The sequence below is a fragment of the Cervus elaphus genome, chromosome 8 (assembly GCF_910594005.1).
Source record: "Cervus elaphus chromosome 8, mCerEla1.1, whole genome shotgun sequence".
Classification (NCBI taxonomy): domain Eukaryota; kingdom Metazoa; phylum Chordata; class Mammalia; order Artiodactyla; family Cervidae; genus Cervus; species Cervus elaphus.
Genome location: NC_057822.1, coordinates 42625747 through 42646919, shown reverse-complemented (window position 1 = coordinate 42646919; position 21173 = coordinate 42625747). Strand labels below are relative to the sequence as shown.

The 21173-nt window shown below is 37.9% G+C and overlaps 1 protein-coding gene across 2 annotated transcripts in view; it reads left to right on the top strand.

Annotated features, from left to right (window-relative positions):
• The window catches only part of LOC122698783 (cytochrome P450 20A1), a 45198-nt gene extending 24538 nt beyond the window's left edge, over window positions 1-20660 (top strand). For both annotated transcript variants that reach the window (XM_043910360.1, XM_043910361.1), the window contains exons 8-13: window positions 399-453; window positions 3599-3719; window positions 11257-11368; window positions 12691-12755; window positions 20144-20233; window positions 20402-20660. In XM_043910360.1, coding sequence (XP_043766295.1) covers window positions 399-453; window positions 3599-3719; window positions 11257-11368; window positions 12691-12755; window positions 20144-20233; window positions 20402-20552 — 594 coding nt within the window. In that variant the 3' untranslated portion in view covers window positions 20553-20660. The remainder of the gene's footprint in view (window positions 1-398; window positions 454-3598; window positions 3720-11256; window positions 11369-12690; window positions 12756-20143; window positions 20234-20401) is intronic.
• The last annotated feature ends 513 nt before the right edge of the window (window positions 20661-21173 follow it).

Sequence of the window (21173 nt, the reverse complement as noted above, 5' to 3'; positions counted from 1 at the left end):
CCTCTGTGGGTGTAAGTCCTCATGGACAAAAAGTGGTGTTCTGGGTGTGTGTGGGTACGGAAATGAGATCACGCCCCAGAACAGCGGCGGGCTCCTCACTCTTCCTGACTCTTCATTGCTGCACTCAGCCAAGCTAGAGAGACAGGACTGAGCCAGTTTATTTGCAATATCATGAGCCAGTAATACTACTGGATAAATGTTCACTGTATCAAAAATGCAGTGCAGTGTTTAGGTTGGCTTTTACATTATACAGAGTTTATTCAAGTGAAAAAGTCATAAAGGAATAATATACTTTTTTCCTTTCCTTAACTCCCAGTGCTATACTCTAGATGATTTTACTAGGTCTAATACAGGCCACCTTACATGTCACACTTTCTAAACTTAGTTTTGTTTCCTAGATCCTAGAAGACACTATGATATTTTCTCTGGCCAGTTGCATAATAACTGCAAAATGTAAGTATAAATTGATTTCTTTTTGAGATAGATTATAAAATAGAGAAAGATAAAGCTATTCTAAAATAAAGGAAATACTGTTTGCAAGATCTCTTTATAATTTCCCTTAGCTCTTATTTTTTATTCTTGTTTGAAAGGCTAGATTCACACAGTGCTCCTCCCCCCGCCCCACCCCCACTCCCACTCCCACCCCCACTTTTCTTAACCCCAGGTGCTCTGTGTCACCTCTGAACATTGCCATAAATTTCCTGACACAGTTTATGGATTGTGAATTCTAGTTAGTGCCTTTAAAATGAACTGCTATTGACACCTTTCCAACCAGAGCTGTAAGCTTTTCAGTTTCCTGCTGCAGCTTTTCACTTTGACTTCAATCCTGTCTGCTATTAATAAGATCTACCAGCAGCGAATATAGGCCACAGAAATCATGATTTGAAAGAACTTCTTGGTGAAATTAAAGGTGATTATTATTTAAAATTCTAAAATGGGTGATACGTTTCTAAGCTTTCTTACTGGTTTTGAGTTTATCAGACTACCATTTATTTATACAGTTTTTAAGACTTTGTATATCCATAAAATTATGTTAACAGAACATGCTAAAGGAAGTATTAAAACACAAGTTGAAAATCTAAAGAATTTATTTTTACTTGAAGGATTTCATTCACAACTTTTCTGTTTAAGAAAATTAAAAATGGATCAGTACAAATGTGAAGTTCCTGTAAGTTTTTCTTCTTTGTATAATTTTTTGGTATCTAGAGATGTCCAGATTTTATAGATTAAGTGGAATATAGGTAAGCATGTGTCAAAAATAATGTCTTGAACCTTTAAAAAAAATACTTGTTTAAAAAATGTGTTACTGTTAAAATATATCTTTGCTGAAGACCTTCAACAAATCTGAATCAGGGACTTCCTGGTGGTCCAGTGGCTGGACTTTGTGCTCCCAATATAAGGGGCCTGGGTTTGATCCCTGTTCGAGGAACTATTTCCCACATGCTGCAGCTAAGACTCAGTGAAGCCAAATAATTAAATAATAATAAATAAATGTTTAAAAAATCTGAATCAGTTGTACTCTGGATATTACAAAAATTGATCATTTCCAAGGTTGACTTAATATTTTAATCTTTTTTGTAGTTTTGGGGGAAAATTTGAGTATTGCTGTCTCTTTGCATGTGGGTTGATTGTTTTTTAAAGCACCTCTGAAATTTTGAGAGGCAGGATCAGCAGGAAACCTTAATTAAAGTCCCTCCTCTGCGACTTAGTAGCCTGAAGCAGGATACTGACCTCTACATTTTTTTCCTCTTCTAAAATAAGGATGACCTCCAAGGTTTCCAACTATAAATTGGTATCTTGATTCAACATTGTAATTAAAGAACATTAAGTGGCTTAAAATCACATTTTAAAGCTACTGTCATACTTTTTAATAGAGTTGTATAAAAAAAACAGTGTTTGAGGTTATTTAACAGTTATATTAATTTTAAATAATGTAGTCAGTCAGGGTGTAGAGTGCCTACTGTATCCAAATCCTTGTGCTAAATCTTTCAATGTTATATATTACTACATATTATTGTAAAATTGCATACATGTACATATATACTATCTGCATAAGTTTTCACATCACTTGTGAAATAGAAGTTCTGCAGTTCACTCACAAGCCATAATAAAGAAACATATATACGAAAAAAGTTAAAGTGAGTTAACTCATATGCCTTTTATGAATTCTGGATGAGAGTAAATTATCAAAATAATTGAGTACCAGGTATCTATTGATTTTACTGATAGTAATATTAAGTGCAGAAAGTGAATTATGTATTTACATTGGATTTGGATAATATGTGACTTCGGCAAATATTTTAAAAATTTAACTTTAAGGCCAATTTAGGCTAGCCCTTTAGCTTAGGAAAGCGATAATAAGTAGAACTAGAAGTTATTAAACACAGTTGAAAAGTACTTGACACAGAAAAAGTAGAGCTGTAGATAGAGTCATGTCAAGCTTAATCTAAGGAAAGAGATGCCGTATGTCTGGATGGTTCCATTTGAACAGTTATAATCCCAGTGGATCTCTAAGGGAAATATAACTATTTTATATTTATTATGTAATTGATTTTCTTACCTTTTGATTTCATTGATTATAATCCGTAAGCCATTTTAAGAAAAAGTAAGCCATAAGCCAGTGAACTCCAGTGTTGGTGTTCATCAGAATAATTATGATATTTGTTAGAAATATAGATACCTTGGACACACCCTAAACCTGCTAAGTCAGGATCTGTGGATGGTGGGATTGTGTCATCACACAGTCTCTGACTCCCAGGAGATTTTTGAGACCCACTGTCCTAAGCAACTAATCAGTTTCAGTTCTTGAACCAGTGTTACAAGTAAAAACTTAGAAACACTGATTTCTAGGTAAATCTCCTGGTATTTTGATTTGTGTGAATCATTTCATTAGGGCTCCTGAGGAAATTGACAAATCAATTATTTTATTTTACATGGTCGAGTGAACCAGTCCCTCACAGTTGCCAGCATTTAACACTTCCCCAGATGTGAAGTTTATTTATTATCATTACTGTTTTGCTTAAGGTAAAATGCATCAAGTGCCTTTGACTCCTTGCCAGTTTTATGAAAGAAATTTTCTAGGGGCTTCCCTGGTGGTCCAGTGGTTAAGAATCTGCCTTGTAATGCAGAGGACACAGGTTCAATCCCCTGTCTGGGAAGATCCCACATGCCCAGGGGCAACTAAGCCCAGGGCCCACAACTAATAAGCCGGAGTGCCCAAGAGTCCACGCTAGACAAGAGATGCCGCTACAATGAGAAGCCCTCGAGCTGCAACTCGAGAGTAGGCTCCACTTGCAGCAGCTAGAGAAAACCTGCAAACTCCAAGGAAGACCTGGCACAAAAATAAGAATACAACAATACATTTAAAAAAAAAAAAAGAAATTTTCTAGATTTCACTGTCTCTGGTTGAGAATATTCTGTGTTTATGTTCTGTTGAATGAAGCACAAATCTCATGAACAATCTTGTGTTATCTTCTGGTAGCATTTATGTATCTTCTGTATCAGGGGAAAAAAGAAAGAATAGTAAGTTTGTTTTTTATTCAGCACCCAAGCTATGAATTTGCTGCTTTCATTGTTATTATTATAAATTTTCACTTAGTATGCACCTGGGCAGTCTGTTTTTTAACCACCTATGAGGAAATTCAGAAAAAACTATATGAAGAGATTGACCAAGTTTTGGGGAAGGGACCTATCACTTCAGAGAAAATTGAGGAGCTCAGGTAAGAACCTGAGGAAAGTGGGGGGGGGGGGGGGGCGGGCACGGGGACATCTTTAAAATTTGAATTGGTTTATCTTATTTAAAACTAATGCTAATATGTAGGAAATCTATGTATTTTTATAGGATTTAGGTAATCTGCCTTTCTGCAAGATTCAAATCAGTCGTTTTATGGCCTGGGATGAATTATCTGGTGGCATTCTGAGTTTTAAGACATTCGTTTCTTTTCATTATCAGACTGCTAGTGACTGTATAACATCCAGCTGAGGACTAGCAGGGGGGTACTCTTTTGCCCCCTTCTGATGCCTATGTCAGAAGCTTTCTCTATCTCCTTTATGCTTTAATAAAACTTTATTACACAAAAACTCTGAGCGATCCAGCCTCGTCTCTGGCCCCGGATTAAATTTGTCTCCTCCGGAGGCCAAGAAAAGTATTTACATATAGATTTTAATAGATGACTTAATTTGTTTTTTTAAAATCATAAGGTAGTCTTGGGAAACTTACATGGGCCTATATGAAATAGCATCAGTGATGTCTATAAGTGGAACATTCATACATTGATGGTAGGAATGCAAAATGGTACAGTTCTGTTGTAAAACAGTGTGGCAGGATCTTATGAAATTGTACAGTATGACCCAGCAGTTCTCCCAGGCATTTACCCGAGAGAAATGAGAACATGTCCACACAGTGACCTGCATGCAAACATTTATTGCAATATTATTCATAATAGCAAAAAACAGGAAGTAGTCCAAATATTCATCAACTGTTGAATAGATAAATTGTTGTTATGTCCATACAATGGAATAGTACCAGGTAATAAAAAGTAACACAATATCAATACACAAAACAACATGGTTAAATCTCATTATGCTAAGTGAAAAGAGTCAAGCACAAAAACTGTCTACAATGTGTTTCATTTAGGTGACATTCTGGAAAAGGCAAAGCTATTGTGACAGAAAGTAGGGCAGTGATGGCTGGGGCCAGAAATGGGGAGAGGATCAACTGCAAAGAGGCGTGAGGAAAGTTTTCTAGGGAGAGGGAACTGTTACATATCTTTCTTGTGGTTGTAGTCACACAGTCATATAGGATGACTAAAATTCATCAAACTGTACGGGTAAAATAGATAGCATTTTTATGTGTAAGTAATAACTTATTGTAAAAGGTTTTTAAAAATAGCAACTGTGACTTCTTCTTAGGGGGTTGGAAGCCTGAGACTGGGTATTAAGCAGCCTTACTTTGGAGGGCATCTTTAAGCTCTAGAAAAGAAGACACGGATACAGCTGTTAGAAAGAGCTCGTAACCATGGTTTTACAAGGAGACATTTCTTAGGGATTCTTTAAAATGTTGACAGCTTTGTTGATTACAATTTTAAAAAGTAATACATAACTTGTCTTTTGAAGTTTTTTTTTTATGCAGAAGTGTATGACATGGAAGGTGAGTGTCCTTTGTAAATGAGGACAAGAGAGATAACAGTTGTTAACTATCTGTATTATTTTTCCAGACTTTTTCTATACATTTATATGTATGTATTTAAAACAAAAAATTTAAAAACATTTTTAAATACAAAACATGTAACTCTTCTGTAAATTCCATGTTTTCTCTTAACGTGTTGTAGACAGTGTTCTATATGTAGTAACTCCACCACATCAAGTCAGTGAGTAAGTTCTGTTGATTTTATTTTCCAAACAGTATTTCGTTAGAAGTTTAGTTTTCGTTCTTTCCATTGTCCCCGCCCTCCCACCCATGAGGAGCACCACCAACTTGTCTGGGGCATTTCAACAGCCTGTGTCTTTCTTCCTCCTGTGAAAGTAAAACTCGCTCAGTCTTGTCTGACTCTTTGTGACCCCATGGACTATACAGTCATTGTAATTCTCTAGGCCAGGATACTGGAGTGGGTAGCCTTTAGCTTCTCCAGGGGATCTTCCCAACCCAGGGATCAAACCCAGGTCTCCTGCATCGCAGATGGTTCTTTACGAGCTGAGCCATGAGGGAAGTCCAAGAACACTGGAGTGGGTAGCCTATCCCTTCTCCAGTGCATCTTCCCGATTCAGGGATCGAACTGGGGTCTCCTGCATTGCAGGCAAATTCTTTATCAACTGAGCTACTCCAGATTGCTCTTGGAGCCAGTGACTGTACACTAATCTCTTCAGGTGCTTTAAAAATATACATCAGTCCAGTTCAGTCGCTGAGTCGTGTCCGACTTTTTGTGACCCCATGAAACGCAGCACGCCAGGCCTCCCTGTCCAAAACCAACTCCCGGAGTTTACTCAAACTCATGTCCATCGAGTCGGTGATGCCATCCAGCCATCTCATCCTCTGTCGTCCCCTTCTTCTCCTGCCCCCAGTCCCTCCCAGCATCGGGGTCTTTTCCAGTGAGTCCACTCTTCGCATGAGGTGACCAAAGTATTGGAGTATCAGCTTCAGCATCAGTCCTTCCAGTGAACATCCAGGACTGATCTCCTCTAGGATTGACCAGTTGGATCTCCTTGCAATCCAAGGGACTCTCAAGAGTCTTCTCCAACACCACAGTTCAAAAGCATCAATTTTACGGCGCTCAGCTTTCTTCACAGTCCAACTCTCACATCCATACATGACCACTGGAAAAACCATAGCCTTGACTAGATGGACCTTTGTTGGCAAAGTAATGTGTCTGCTTTTTAATATGCTATCTAGGTTGGTCATAACTTTCCTTCCAAGGAGTAAGTGTCTTTTGATTTCATGGCTGAAATCACCATCTGCAGTGATTTTGGAGTCCCAAAAAAAAAGTCTGACACTGTTTCCACTGTTTCCCCATCTATTTCCCATGAAGTGATGGGACTAAATGCCATCATCTTAGTTTTCTGAATGTTGAGCTTTAAGCCAACTTTTTCACTCTCCTCTTTGACTTTCATTGAGAGGCTCTTTAGTTTTCTTCACTTTCTGCCATAAGGGTGGTGTCATCTGCATATCTGAGGTTATTGATATTTCTCCTGGCAATCTTGATTCCAGCTTGTGCTTCTTCCAGCCAGAGTTTCCCATGATGTACTCTGCATGTAAGTTAAATAAGCAGGGTGACAATATACAGCCTTGATGTACTCCTTTTCCTATTTGGAACCAGTCTGTTGTTCCATGTCCAGTTCTAACTGTTGCTTCCTGACCTGCATACAGGTTTCTCAAGAGGCAGGTCAGGTGGTCTGGTATTCCCGTCTCTTTCAGAATTTTCCACAGTTTCTTGTGATCCACACAGTCAAAGGCTTTGGCGTAGTCAATAAAGCAGAAATAGATGTTTTTCTGGAACTCTCTTGCTTTTTCGATGATCCAGCGGATGTTGGCAATTGTTTTCTGGTTCCTCTGCCTTTTCTAAAACCAGCTTGAACATCTGCAAGTTCACGGTTCACATATTGCTGTAGCCTGGCTTGGAGAATTTTGAGCATTACTTCAATAGCGGGTGAGATGAGTGCAATTGTGTGCTAGTTTGAGCATTCTTCGGCCTGGCCTTTCTTAGGGATTGGAATGAAAAGTGACCTTTTCCAGTCCTGTGGCCACTGCTGAGTTTTCCAAATTTGCTGGCATATTGAGTGCAGCACTTTCACAGCATTGTCTTTCAGGATTTGAAATAGCTCAGCTGGAATTCCATTACCTCCACTAGCTTTGTTTGTAGTGATGTTTCCTAAGGCCCACTTGATTTCACATTCCAGGAAGTCTGGCCCTAGGTGAGTGATCACACCATCGTGAATATCTGGGTTGTGAAGATCTTTTTTGTACAGTTCTTCTGTGTATTCTTGCCACCTCTTCTTAATATCTTCTGCTTCTGTTAGGTCCATCCCATTTTTGTCCTTTATTGAGCCCATCTTGGGATGAAATGTTCCCCTGGTAGCTCTGATTTTCTTGAAGAGATCTCTAGTCTTTCCTATTTTGTTGTTTTCCTCTATTTCTTTGCATTGATCCATGAGGAAGGGTTTCTTATCTCTCCTAGCTATTCTTTGGAACTCTGCATTCAAATGGGAATATCTTTCCTTTTGTGCTTTGCTTTTTGCTTCTCTTCTTTTCTCAGCTATTTGTGAGGTCTCCTCAGACAGCCATTTTGCCTTTTTGCATTTCTTTTCCACGGGGATGGTCTTGATCCCTGTCTCCTGTACAGTGTCACGAACCTCCATCCATAGTTCAGCAGGCACTCTGTCTATCAGATCTAGTCCCCTAAATCTGTTTCTCACTTTGACTCTATAGTCATAAGGGATTTGATTTAGGTCATACCCAAATTGTCTAGTGGTTTTCCCTACTTCAATTTAAGTCTGAATTTGGCAATAAGGAGTTCATGATCTGAGCCACAGTCAGCTCCTGGTCTTGTTTTTGCTGACTGTGTAGAGCTTCTCCATCTTTGGCTGCAAAGAATATAATTAATCTGATTTCGGTGTTGACCATCTGGTGATGTGCATGTGTAGAGTCTTCTCTTGTGTTGTTGGAAGAGGGTGTTTGCTATGACCAGTGCGTTCTCTTGGCAAAACTCTATTAGCCTTTGCCCTGCTTCATTCCGTACTCGAAGGCCAAATTTGCCTGTTACTCCTGGTGTTTCTTACCTGAGACTAATCCCAAACCAACAATCTCTGGGCATCAGAAAGTTTCAGAAGCTTCTCAGATGATTCTAATGTGTAGTCAAAGTTGAGAATCACTGTGCTAGTCATTCTTCTATATCTGGGGAGTTGTATCTGATCATACTCCCCTGTTTAAGATCCTTCTTAAGATCCTTCTGGTTGTACTTAAGATAAAATTTATACCCACTATTTTGCCTTATGAGGCATTTCAGCTTTCCTGAAATGCTTTTGTTTTCTCAAATATGAAACACTATTTTTAATCTTCTGACTTTCGGCTACCTTCTCTCTTCCTCTGTCCTCTAGCTGAGTCCAGTTTTTCCTTCAGGTCTCAGGCTAAGTGTTTATTCATCTGCCAAGTCCTTTCTCCAGCTTGGTGCTCCTGCCGTGTTCCCCAGCACCCTGAGCTTCCTTTATCATAGCAGTTACTGTGCCTTTTTAATTGTTCATACTTGATGTTCCTTCCTCTGTCCTTTCCCCTGCCAGCTAGACTTTGAAATTCTTTGATGGTTTTGTCTTGTTCACTGTTGTAGCTTAGTATCTGATGCAGTGCTTCTAATGTAGTAAGTACCTAAAAAATATTTGTTCAATCCCACTTCTGGGCATACACACCAAGGAAACCAGATCTGAAAGAGACACGTGCACCCCAGTGTTCATCACAGCACTGTTTATAATAGCCAGGACATGGAAGCAACCTAGATGCCCATCAGCAGACGAATGGATAAGGAAGCTATGGTACATATACACCGTGGAATATTACTCAGCCATTAAAAAGAATTCATTTGAATCAGTTCTAATGAGATGGATGAAACTGGAGCCCATTATACAGAGTGAAGTAAGCCAGAAAGATAAACACCAATACAGTATACTAACGCATATATATGGAAATTAAAAAGATGGTAACAATAACCCTATATGCAAAATAGGAAAAGAGACACAGATGTTCAGAACAGACTTTTGGGCTCTGTGGGAGAAGGCGAGGCTGGGATGTTCTGAGAGAACAGCATTGAAACAAATATAATATCAAGGGTGAAACAGATCACCAGCCCAGGTTGGATGCATGAGACAAGTGCTCAGGGCTGGTGCACTGGAAAGACCCAGAGGGATGGGATGGAGAGGGAGGCGGGAGGGGGGATTGGGATGGGGAACACATGAAAATCCATGACTGATTCATGTCAATGTACGGCAAAAAGCACTACAATATTGTAAAGTAATTAGCCTCCAACTAATAAAAATAAATGGAAAAAAAAAAAAAGCGGCAGCTATGAATGTTCTAGATGCATATTTAATAAAAATCAGAAAGCTGTTGTTTGAAAGAAAAAAAATATTTGTTCAAAGAGAAAAGGATGTTCCTTTTCTGCTTTTGATGTTTTTAGAAATTATAAAAATCAATATTTGTGTGCTTACATCTTTGCAGATATTTCCAAATCTTTCTATTAATAAGGTCTGAGAAATGAGATAATTATTTAAGAATGTATGCAGTAGTGTAGTGTTTACAGTTAGCGGCTATGGCGTAACAGACGGGTTTGAATCCTGTCACTACCACTTACCTGCTGTGTGATCTTTCTTTTAATTAATTAATTGGGAGGCTAATTACTTTATAACATTGTGGTGGTTTTTGCCATACGTTGACATGAATCAGCCACGGGTGCACATCCCAAACCCCCTCCCTCCTCCCTCCCCATCCCATCCCTTTGCGTTGTCCCAGTACACCAGCTTTGAGTGCCCTGTTTCATCCTGCTGTGTGATCTTAAACAATTGCCTCATTTTTAAAATCTGTAAAATTAAAAAAATAATACCCATGAGTTTCTTATCAGGATTAAATGAAATACTGCATAGAAATTATTTAACAGAACTGGTGCATAGCAAGATTTCAATATATTTTAGCTTTTAATCCTCTCATTGTAATGCAGACTTTATATTTTCATATATATTGCAAGTTAGCCTTCCTCAGAGCTTCCCTGGTGGCTAAGAGGGTGAAGAATCTGCCTGCAGTGCAGAAGACCTGGGTTCAGTCCCAGGGTTGGGAAGATCTCCTGGAGGAGGGCATGGCAACCCACTCCAGTATTCCTGCCTGGAGAATCCCCGTAGACAGAGAAGCCTGGAGGGCTAGTCCATGGGATCGCAAAGAGTCCGACATGACTGAGCAACTCAGCACAGGGCAGCATCCTTCAGAAGGTGTTACCAATTTATACTCCCCCAAGCGAGTATGAATGTCCATTTCCCTATTTTTTATTAGCATTTTCTATGACAATACTCTTGTTTATATTTGGTAATCTGGCAGGTAAAAAAATTTGCTTTGATTGGCAGTCTTTTTGTTGTTAATGAGGTTGAGTAGTTGAGTATCATTTATGTTTCCATGACATTTGCAATTTTTTTTCTTTTTTTGTGGATTGCTTTTATATTTTCTGTCCATATTCCTGTTGGGATGTTTGATCATTTTATTTTATTTATTTATGTTTTTGATCATTTTAATTTGGGTTTTTAAAGAGCTTTGATGCATTAAGGATATATTTACAGTAAAAAATTTTTCTACTTGGCTTTTAATTTTACTTAATGATGAGTTCAAGTATGTAGAAAATTTTCCATAGTCATGGTGTTTTTCTTTATGATATCCATCATTGTTTCAATATTTTTTCTAATTTTGAAGTAGAAAAGTCTTATTAAAATTTTTATTAAATCCTTTATTAAAAATAAAGGATGTTTCTGCACACAAATTTTAAAAATATTGTGTTTTCTTCTGGTACTTTTAAAGTTGTTTTTATTTGTTTAAATTCTTACTCACCTAAACCTAAACTTTATATGCTTCTAGTATACACTGTATTTTAAGCAAATAAGCATTATGATGACTATTTCAAGTTAGGAAGGTTATTAAAATTGCTGAATGACACTTTAAAATGCATATACATTTCAAATTGATTCCCAAATCAATTTCCCAAAATAAGGATCCTCAAAAAAATTTTTTTTAAACAGGTATTGTCGGCAAGTGCTTTGCGAAACTGTTCGGACTGCCAAACTGACCCCAGTTTCTGCCCGGCTTCAAGATATTGAAGGAAAGATTGACAAATTTATTATTCCTAGGGAGGTAGGAAACATTTGGTATGCTTAACCCATTCAGTTATTCTTTTCAACTCTTTTAGCGTGTATTTTTAAAGCTTTATTGTTTATAAAGTATCCAATAAATGCTACCTATTGTTAAATAAAAGACAGTTGTTTTAAATTACAAAATAATATATGCTTGTTTTAAATTAAGGTTCAAGAAACATAAAAGAAAGACTCCTTTCTCCCTAGGTACTACTGTGAATCGTGTAGTGTATATTTTGTAGGTTTTTTCCTGTGTATATGTACTACTCTATGTGTATATACATATGTATGTATGTATTTTAAAGACCTAATTTATATGTGAAAATATACTCTTTATATGTTGTTTACAATTTTCTTCTTTTATTGAGGCAGTTAATACAACTGGCACTTACTGTAGATCCAATTCATTATTTTTAATGGATGTATAGTACTGCATTGTATGAATGGACCATAATTTAAATAGTCCTCACTGATGAAAATTTAGATTGACATTAATTTTTTTCATTACTACAAATTGCCTCTAAAAGGCAATTTATATTTTGAGCAACAGTGTATAAGAATGCTTTTCCTCTCCATAGTCTTTACCACCTCTGGATTTATGAATCTTTTATATATTATGTGAATCATATATGAAAAATTATCTCATAATTTTAATTTGCTTCCCCTGATAATTGGAGAGATTGAATAGCTTTTCATACATATACTCACAGTTTGTATTTCTTTTGTAAATTATTTTCTTTCTAGTGAGTTTATATGTCTTTTTGTAGATTATACATATTAATTCTGTCAGTTATATGGCAAATCTTTTTTTTCTGTCTGTTGTTTATCTTTTACTCGTTTTATGGTGTGTTTCATTTTTGTTGGACGCCGGTTTTAAATTTTCACATCTTATCTATAGTGAAACAGATCACCAGCCCAGGTGGGATGCATGAGACAAGTGCTCGGGCCTGGTGCACTGGGAAGACCCAGAGGGATCGGGTGGAGAGGGAGGTGGGAGGGGGGATCGGGATGGGGAATACATGTAACTCCATGGCTGATTCATGTCAATGTATGGCAAAACCCACTGCAGTGTTGTGAAGTAATTAGCCTCCAACTAATAAAAATAAATGAAAAAAAATAAATTTTCACATCATGAAGTCTGTTATTCTTTTATGACTTCAGTATTTTGTGACATGCATAAGGGATACCTTCCCACTATGAGATCACCAAACTAATGGGCTGTGTTTTCTACTGTATGTAATACTTTTATAAGTTGGCTCTCTGGGCGTCATTTTGTCTCTGTTAGCCCTTCCATAACCAGGGTATCTTATTTTTTTTTTGCAGACCCTTGTCCTGTACGCCCTTGGAGTCGTGCTTCAGGATCCCAGTACTTGGTCATCTCCATACAAGTAGGAAATTTCTGTCATTGTCTTTGCAGTTCTTAATTTTTATGTGTTTGCATGATTTGTGTTTTTTTTTTCTGTTTTGAGGAGAAATTCAGTATGTAACAGTGATATAAAAACAGAAAGCCACCACCTTCCCTGTATATCTTCTGTTCAATACTTTTTCTTCCATGAATCTGCTGTCTTCTACTCTTTATTTCTCCTATTACCAGTTCTGTCCCAAGATCTATTTAATTACATAATCTCCACAATTATCCTTTAATTTCAGCAGTATTTTGGAGTTCTGTTACTGGTAAATGGGTATTGCGTATGCAGTTTCTTCATTTTCATTCTGTTGGTCTCAGTTATTAAGCTCTTTGGTTGAAATCAGAAAATAGGTGCTGTGTGTATATTGTGTGTGGGAACAGCAAGGGAGGGGAAAGGTGAAGAACAAAGCTGATGCTGTTTGCCTCCTCAGTGAAGTGAAGTGAAGCTGCTCAGTCGTGTCCGACTCTTTGCGACCCCATGGACTGTAGCCCACCAGGATCCTCAGTCCATGGGGTTTTCCAGGCAAGAATACTGGAGTGGGTTGCCATTTCCTTCATCTGGGAAAATCTGCCTTAAAGAAGTAGGTTAAGATCTACCGGCCTGAAAGAAGGTTATATGTTGAGTTGATGAGGGCTAAGACAGCTATGTGACAGGCAGGGGGCAGAGTTGGTGGCATGGTTAAAGTAAAAGAAAAACCTACTTCCAGAGTATAAGGCAGAGACATTTAAGCATTAAGTCATTTTAGTTTTTCACGTTACAGTGATATTAAAGGGAAATCTACTAATAAATTAAATACCAGGACTTCAAAATCTGCTAAAAACTCAAGTATATTTAATATTCCAAGGGGCTTTCGTAGCAGAATGAAAGACATACATTGGTAAAATAAAAATGTTATAACTTATAGTTATAAAAAATTAAAATTTCACATTTTAAAATCTTAAAAAAATTCTCGTGGAAAAATGCCAAATTTTTGGTCAACTTTTAGATGTAATACAAAAAGCATAAGAACTTTGCTAGAATTTTTGACACTGCTCCTATCCTCAAAATACTCAGAGAATCAGGGCCACAGATTGTAGATACTGAAAGAAATATATGCTAAAATGTAGAAACCATTTTTAGGAATCAAATGCAGTCGAATTTAGGAAATGTTATTAGTAATGTTGTATGCCGGGGAAGAGCTTTCTTCAGTTGGACACCTCATCATCCATCCCTTGTGGAAACTCCAGAGATTAATTTGTGTCAGTGCCTCGAGATGATCCTTGAGAGACCGCGTCACACTAGCCAAAATGTACATAGGACTGAGGTAGACCCTGTAGAGACAGATGATCGATTAATTACAGTTTAAATATAATTATCACACAGAGGAAGATTGAGAGATTGACTTTTTTCACTAAAGTTAATGCTCTTGAGATCAACAAAGGGTGTTGCATATTTTTTATGGCTAAGTAGTAGTCTACATGTGCAGAGTTTGTTCAGCTTCTATCCTTTGACCGACTAAAGGACACCTGGCTTGTTTCTAATATTCTGCTTATATGAATAAAGCTCTTATGAACATTTGTGTACGAGGTTTTGTGTGAACATGGCATTTCATTTCTTAGGAACAATGCCAGAGTATGATTGGTTATACGGTTAGTGCATACTTAATTTCACAAGAAACTGCCAGACAATTTTTTATAGATTCTCAGCAGCACTGTTTGGAGAGATTTAGCTTCTCGGTAGCCTCAGTAGCATTAACTATTGTTTCTATTTTTTATTTTCATTCTAATGGGTATGTGGTGATATTTCATTGTGGTTTTTATAAGTTTCCTTTTTGAGTAACTGACATTACCTTATTCTCCTTATAGAAAACTGTCTAGACATGATTTATTTATAGAAATAAATGCATTGTTGCTTTTATTGTATTGGCGGTGTCTCAGAGGAAGAAACCCTGAGTCAAATTTTGTGATTTAAATGGATAATAATGTAAATACTACTCTATACCAAATAATGAAATATTATCAGCTTAAAAAAAAAACCAGACTGAAATAGAATTCTCAACTAAAAAGAACTAAGGCAAACATTAAAATCCTTAGTATGGACTGAGACCAAGATGGTGATACAGCAGGCTCATGAATTTCCTTCCTCACACAGATGTTCTGCATGTAGAGCAATTCCCTCTGAGAAAAATCCAGGAACTAGCTGAGTGACTCCTCCACATTAGGTAAATGAGAAAATACCCGCATTGAAGCACGTGGGAAAGGCTGAGACACATTCTTGCCATAAACTCCACCCCCAGCACAGTGCCGTACAATCAGGAGGGAACATCCAACTCTCACTTCTCCCTGAGGATCAGAGAGGCACAATTTGTGCCCCAGTTTTAAATGCTCCCGCCTGAGGGATGGGCTCTCAAAACATCTCCTTCAGACGCCATCTGAGTTGCGCTCCTGAGTTGCCCAGGACTGTGGCAAAGCAGCAGTCCTTAACGGGAGCATGTTGGGAGCACACGTGTTCGCCACGGCTGTCCCCATAGGGCTCAGCACAGAGGGGACGGGCAGAAGAGCCTGTCTCCCAGGCTTTCCCTGCACGGGGGTTGATTGCATACTTTACAAGCTGCTGCCTGAAGACCCAGCTTCTTCATGAGCCTGCATGTAGAAATACTGGCTGAGATCCCCTCCAGAGCCTGCGGGAGCCAGTGGACACACGCCCAATCTTCTTCTAGTTCACTCCAACCATAAAACCAAGTTGCCAGCATCTCCCTTTCACACACATCGGGTGTCCCGGCTTTTACGGCTGCCATCGAGGGAGGGATGTGCCCTCGTTAACTGTTAACTGGCACATCTTGCCTTTATAAGTCCCACAGGATCATAGCAAACAAAGAAGCACATGTTAATGGGCATGGAGGTACTGGCTGTGGTTAGCCCCCACACCTCAATGCAGAGGGAGATGCCTATCTCCCGATCCTTCTCTGGAAGGAGTTTGACTACATACCTAGAAAATTTAGTGTATTTTCAAAATTCTGAAAGCCTAGTATTTGGATAACACTGTCATTTGCTACATATTTTATAATCTTTTGTTGTAAATTGAGTTAAATTCATGATGGAAAATAAAATTGGGATTACCTCTTACCCTGAAAATAAACAAATAAAATAAGTGTTACAGAAGTTTTTTAAAAAACCTCAGTACTTGAGATTAAGTTACCTATTCATTTTCATTTTTTAATCCTTAAAATTGTGAGATATTTAACAAAATAGTTGGATGTCTCTGTGTCTTTTTTGGAGAAATATCTTTTTGGATCTTCTGCCCATTTTTTGATTGTGGTGTTTGTTTTTTTGATATTGAGCTACATGGACTGTTTGTATATTTTGGAGATTAACCCCTTGTCAGTCACATCATTTGCTAACATTTCATCCCATTCTGTGTGTTGTCTTTTCACTTTGTTTATGGTTTTCTTTTCGCTGTGCAAAAAAAGCTTTTAGGTTTAACTAGGTCCTATTTGTTAGTTTCTGTTTTATTTTCATTACTTTAGGAGGTGAACGCAAAATGATATTGTTGTGGTTTATGTCAAGGAGTGTTCTTCTGCCTGTGTTCTCCTATAAGAGTTTTGTGGTATCCGATCTTACCTTTATATTTTTAATCCATCCTCAGTTTATTTATGTGGATGGTGTTAGAGAATGTTCTAATTTCATTCTTTTAACTGTAGCTGTCCAGTTTTGGACACCACTTATTGAGATTGTCTGTTCTCCACTGTATAGTCTTGCCTCCTTTATCGTAGATTAGTTGACCATAGGTGTGTGGGTTTATTTCTAAGCCTCCCATTGATCCCTGTCTTCATGCCAAAATCATACTGTTTGATCACTGTAGCTTTATCGTACAGAATGAAGTCAGGGAGCCTGATTCCTCCCGCTCTGTTTTTCTTTCTCAATATTGCTTTGGCCATTTGGGGTCTTTTGTGTTTCCATACACATTTTAAGTTTTTTTGTTTTAGATCAGCAAGAAATGCCACTGATAATTTGATAGGGATTGTGTTGAATCTGCAGATTACTTTGTGTAATATAGTCGTTTTGACAATATTGATTCTTTCAGTCCAAGAACATGGTATATCATTTTATCTGTGCCATCTTCAATTTTTTTCATCAGTGTCTTATAGTTTTTGGAGTATTGGTTTTTTCACCTTCTTAGGTAGGTTTATTCCTAGGTATTTTACTCTTTTTGACGTGATGGTAAATAATATCGTTTCCTTAATTTCTCTTTTTCCTCTTTAATTGTTAGTGAATATGGCTTAAAACATATGAAAGATGCCCAGCATTGCCAATTATTAGAGAAATGCAGATCAAAACTACAGTGAGGTATCACCTCACACTGGTCAGAATGGCTGTCATCAAAAAATCTACAAGCAGTAAATGCTAGAGTGTGGAGAAAAGGGAACCCTCCTACACAGTTGATAGGAATGTAAATTGCTACAGCAACTATGGAAAATAGTATGGAGGTTTCTTAAGAATCTAAAAGTCAAGCTACCATATGATCCATCAGTCCCACTCTTGGGCATACATCTGGGGAAAACCATAATTCAAAAAGATACATAGACTCCAGTGTTCATTGGAACACTATTTACAATAGTCAAGTCATGGCATCATCCTGTGTTTCTCAATAGAGAAACGGTTAAAGACGATATGATACATATATACAATGGAATGTGGTGTTGTTTAGCCGTGAAGTTTTACCTTATTCTTTTGCAACCCCATGGACGGTAGCCCACTAGGCTTCTCTGAATCTTCCCGACCCAGGGATTGAACTTGTGTAGGTTCTTTACCACTGAGCCACCAGGGAAACCTGCAATGGAATATTCAGTTCAGTTCAGTTCAGTCGCTCAGTCGTGTCCGACTCTTTGCGACCCCATGAATCGCAGCACGCCAGGCCTCCCTGTCCATCACAAACTCCCAGAGTTTACTCAAACTCATGTCTATTGAGTCAGTGATGCCATCCAGCCATCTCATCCTCTGTCGTCCCCTTCTCCTCTTGCCCCCAATCCCTCCCAGCATCAGGGTCTTTTCCAATGAGTCAACTCTTCGCATTAGGTGGCCAGCGTATTGGAGTTTCAGCTTCAGCATCTGTCCTTCCAATGAACACCCAGGACTGATCTCCTTTAGGATGAACTGGTTGGATCTCCTTGCAGTCCAAGGGACTCCCAAGAGTCTTCTCCAACACCATAGTTCAAAAGCATCAATTCTTCAGCGCTCAGCTTTCTTCACAGTCCAACTCTCACATCCATACATGACCACTGGAAAAACCACAGCCTTGACCAGACGGACCTTTGTTGGCAAAGTAATGTCTCTGCTTTTTAATACGCTGTCTAGGTTGGTCATAACTTTCCTTCCAAGGAGTAAGCGTCTTTTAATTTCATGGCTGCAGTCACCATCCGCAGTGATTTTGGAGCCCCCCCCAAATATTACTCAGCCATAAAAAAGCATGAAATAATCCCATCTGCAGCAACGTGGATGGACCTAGAGATTATCATACTAAGTGAAGTAAGTCAGATACAGAAAGACAAGTATCACATGATATCACTTATGTGTGGACTCTGAAAGAGTGATGCAATTGAACTTATTTACAAAACAGAGACAGACTCACAGATTTACAAAACTTTCAGTTACCAAAGCGGAAAAGTGGGAGTGAGGGATAAATTAGGAGATTTGGATCAACATATACACACTACTATATATAAAATAGATAATCAACAAGGACCAACTGTATAGCACAGGAGACTCTACTCAATATTCTGTAATAACCTATATGGGAAAGAAACCAGAAAAATAATAGATCTGTGTGTATGTATAACTGAATCATTTTGCTGTTCACTTGAAATAAATGCAACATTGTAAACCAACTATATTCCAATATAAAATAAGAAAAAAAATTTTAAGTTGGAAAAAGCTAGTTTCATTTTCTTTTATCCTGGAAACATAGATATCTTCAAGTAAACACTTAGGGTCCCAATTTTCAAGTTAGTTTACAAAAGGAAAAGCTGATTATATTTGATATAATTTTTCTATAGACTCTAATGTAAATAGACTGTATCTCAAAAGTAAAAGATAATTTACACTCTTTAAAAAGACTATGAAAGCAGATTTTTTTTCCTCTCATAGTAGTTTAAGAGCTCCAGTGGCGCAATCGGTTAGCGTGCGGTACTTATACAGTAGTTTAGATCTTTTAAAAATGTTTGTTTTTGAGGGGAATTTTTTTTTTTTCCTGGGCTCTTGCTCTTGAGTGATGTTGGAGACCTGACTAAGCGCCATGCAGAGCGACTGGCTGACTTCAGTTCCATTTCCGTTGGCATTAAGTCTTTGTCTTGAGGGGAATGTTCATGCTCCTTGGTGGGTTGACTTACCTAGTGGCTCAGACAGTAAAGTGTCTGTCTACAATGAGTGAGACCCAGGTTCAATCCCTGGGTAGGGAAGATCTCCTGGAGAAGGAAATGGCAACCCACTCCAGTACTCTTGCCTGGAAAATCCCATGGATGGAGGAGCCTGGTAGGTTACAGTCCATGGGGTCGCAAAGAGTTGGACACGACTGAGCGACTTCACAAATTACAGGTTGGTGGGTTGATTATTTTGTTTTAATATATCCATTTCCGCATGACTGTTTACAGACTAAAACTTTTTTTCTGTATGGTAAAAAATCCTTGGTGATGGTGGTTTAGTCGCTAAGTCGTGTCCGACTCTTGCAATCCTGTGGACTGTAGCCTGCCAGGCTCCTCTGTCCATGGGATTCTCCAGGCAGGAATACTGGAGTGAGTTACCATTTCCTTCACCAGGGGATCTTCCCGACCCAGAAATTGAACCTGGGTCTCCTGCATTGCAGGCAGATGATTTACCAACATTTCCTTCACTTATTAATAAGTCTGGGCCTCATGTAATATAATTTTGATGTGTATAATTTTAAGTCTGGTGACTTCAATTTTAAGAAATGAAATTTAATTGAAAAGGCAATGTAAAATGCTTTGCATATTGATTCGATGGTCTCATGTAACATATTTTGAACACTCTTAATGTAAATACTCACCAGGTGATTTTGTGTGATTTATCCTTAAATCTCTAAATGATATAAGTGCCTGTTAACGCTTTTATTCCTTGATGGTTCTAGAGAAATGTATTTTGCACCTATTGTTTAGAAGTAATAAAGTAAGCAAAAAGAGACACATGTTCAGTAGTTTAGGAACATAAAAGGTCAAAATGAAATATAATGTTAAAAAAAAAAAAAAGAAATGTAATGTGCCAGCAGTTTCTGTCTTTAGTAGTTTTTACACGGTGTTACACGCCTGTGTCCTTACAGTGTAAACACGTGCCCTGCCGCTGGAGCTCTGTTTGACCAGCCCTGAATCTTCCCTCTAGGTTTCACCCAGAGCGTTTCGATGACGACTCTGCAATGAGAACTTTCTGCTTGCTTGGATTTTCAGGCGCACGGGAATGCCCAGAGCTGAGGTGAGATGATAAAGGAACACGAAAGATGTCAGACTTTGCACTTAAAATGTTGCTGATCACTGTCGATGAGAATGAACAATCTGCATAAGTTGTATAAACTAAATTTAGACGTGAAACTGTATAAATAATCGTTCGGCTTCGGTAACCCGTCACTCTCTCCCTGCCCAGGTTTGCCTACATGGCGGCCACCGTGCTTCTGAGTGTCCTGCTGAGGAGGCTGCAGCTGCTTTCTGTGCAGGGACAAGTTATTGAAACGAAGTATGAACTGGTGACATCATCCAAAGAGGAAGCCTGGATCACTGTCTCAAAGAGAGATTAAAATTGGATGCATTTAACTTTGTTGAAGAAAATGATCATTTAGAAAATCTGTATTGAATCCTTTTAGAAACCAAGCATCATTGTGTAAAATAAACACCTGTTAATACTTCATCATGTAAATTTGGGTTTTTGTATACCGGAATTTCTTGATGCACCATATACACATATATTCATTGCCTCAGTATAGTGATCATTTTAATGGGAGGCCTTCTGCTTTTAACTTTTGTTATCTGCTTATCACTTTCTGTGCCATTATTTTCATTTTCTTAGCCTTAGTTTGACTTCTAAAATTAATATTCTTGAAGATAAATTATTTTGCACAGTAATATTTTCCAAATATTCATAAAAAAGAAAAATAATATTAACTCCTTTTCATAGTTACAGTAAATCACCTTAAAGGGGGGAAAAAGGACTTGTCATAATTTTATTTATTGGATTAATGTTTTTATTTTCCAAGTATAAATTAATTTGTGTTTAATTTTTGTTATTAGGCTTGAGTAATTCAGTGAATAATTCAGTGAATTTTGTACCTTGTATTTGCTATTGTTGTGCCTTCCCAGACAACAGTGTTCATTTCATGACTTATACATTGCTCATCATTTTGAACAGTTCTGAATCATTT